Below are 1,661 nucleotides of genomic sequence, written 5' to 3' on the forward strand. Positions count from 1 at the left end.
ATGAGGCAGTGTCTTGTTCCCCAGCTGGAGCAGTACCTGAGGCCAGCTAAAACAGGTATCAGAGGAGGCCTGATAAAACACAAGATATAATGAGATCCAGAGTCTCATAATATCCAAAATGTTCAATGAAAAATCACTTTGAATGAAAAATCACTTATACCAAGAACCAGGAAGATCTGAACTTGAGTGACAAAAGGCAACCAACAAACAGCAATATGGCGATGACACAAATGTTAGAATTACCTGAAGAGGATTTTAAAGCAGCCATCATAAAAATGCTTCAACAAACAATTATGAACACTTGAAATAAGTGAAAAAGTCTCAGCAAGGAAGTAGAAGGTCTCAACAAAGAGGTAGGATATATAAGAAAACCAATTTTAAAACTAAAAGCATACAATAACTGAAATTTAAAAAAAAAAAAAAACCTCCAAGAATGAGCTCAACAACAGAATAAAGAGGATAGAGGGGGCTTCCCTGGTGGCTCAGTGGTTGAAACCCTGCCGAAGCAGGGGACGCGGGTTCGTGCCCCGGTCTGGGAGGATCCCGCATGCTGCGGAGCAGCTGGGCCCGTGGGCCGTGGCCGCTGTATAGACTTAACAGAACGCAGAAGGAGAGCCCTTGCCCATCAGATATAACTTCCAGGACGAATAAGCTTGCAGTTGATGTAAATGGTAATTCACAAAATGAGGAGTTGACATTGGAAATGAAAATGATCTGAGTGAGGTCAGCTTCTTGCTTCACGATGGCAACAAAGCACTTCCATGTTTGCAAGAATCAATAAGAAGAAATTCAGCTTCAGCAGCTGCTCAGAGGAAGACTGGATCTGTTCTTTGCTCCTGCAAAAGAGTGTTTTGCTGGGGTGTCCTGTGGCACTGGAGAAGCTCAGGTGAGGCACTGGCTGGGAGGAGGGCCCCCAGCCACTGAGAGCCACAGAGGACAGAGCCACAAAGGAGAGCCTGGGGAGTCAGGACTACCATCCTCTCAGAAATGGTCAGAAGTGGGGATTTGTGAGGATGAACCACCAAGTGCTTTTCTGGAAAGGCTAGACTCTGAGTTGGAACTGTCTTGCCTGCATTCCATCCTGTCTACACTGCTGCAGCACATCCCCAAATATTCTTGAATGACGAGACAAAATGTGTTTTCCCTAGCCATTCAAAGCTCATGTTTTCAGAGCAAACACTAGAATACAAGAAAATGCTTTCATGTGAAAAAAAGTACCTCAAATGATCTGCAGGTAACACTGGCATTACTGGCTCTACAAGCTTTTGAATTTGCAAATCTGTTATGTCATAATTAAGGTACAAGCAGAATAATAAAAATAGATTAATTTTAAAAGTTGTCCTAAATGATTTCTTTTGCATTAAGTCTGGATGCAAACCATGCAGCCATGAAGCTCCTGCTTTGGTTTGTATGACCAGATAGACTTAAAGTAAGTGGAATTCAAATTCATGGAAAGCTGGTTGATATGGAAGGAAATTTTTGACTTTTAAATTGTGCTTGAAAGACATTCAGGATTGGGAAACCATTTCAAGGAGAATATTGATATATCCTATATAAATATCAGATTAAGCCCTAAAGATTTAACATGAAGCCTTTAATATGCCTTCAACACCCATTCTAAAGGGCTATGGTCCCAGATACTGTCTCTCCAGACTGTCTCT

The 1,661-nt window shown here is 41.8% G+C and overlaps 1 protein-coding gene across 1 annotated transcript; it reads left to right on the top strand.

Annotated features, from left to right (window-relative positions):
- Positions 1–1,297, top strand: FAM220A (family with sequence similarity 220 member A; the record flags this gene model as incomplete). Its single annotated transcript, XM_081248247.1, is given in 6 exon segments — positions 1–55; positions 630–704; positions 707–818; positions 820–1,094; positions 1,097–1,209; positions 1,211–1,297. Coding segments are annotated over 6 exon segments (717 nt in total).
- Between the last annotated feature and the right edge of the window lie 364 nt (positions 1,298–1,661).

The sequence above is a fragment of the Mesoplodon bidens genome, assembly GCF_964165515.1.
Source record: "Mesoplodon bidens genome assembly, chromosome: 1".
Taxonomy (NCBI): Eukaryota; Metazoa; Chordata; class Mammalia; order Artiodactyla; family Ziphiidae; genus Mesoplodon; species Mesoplodon bidens.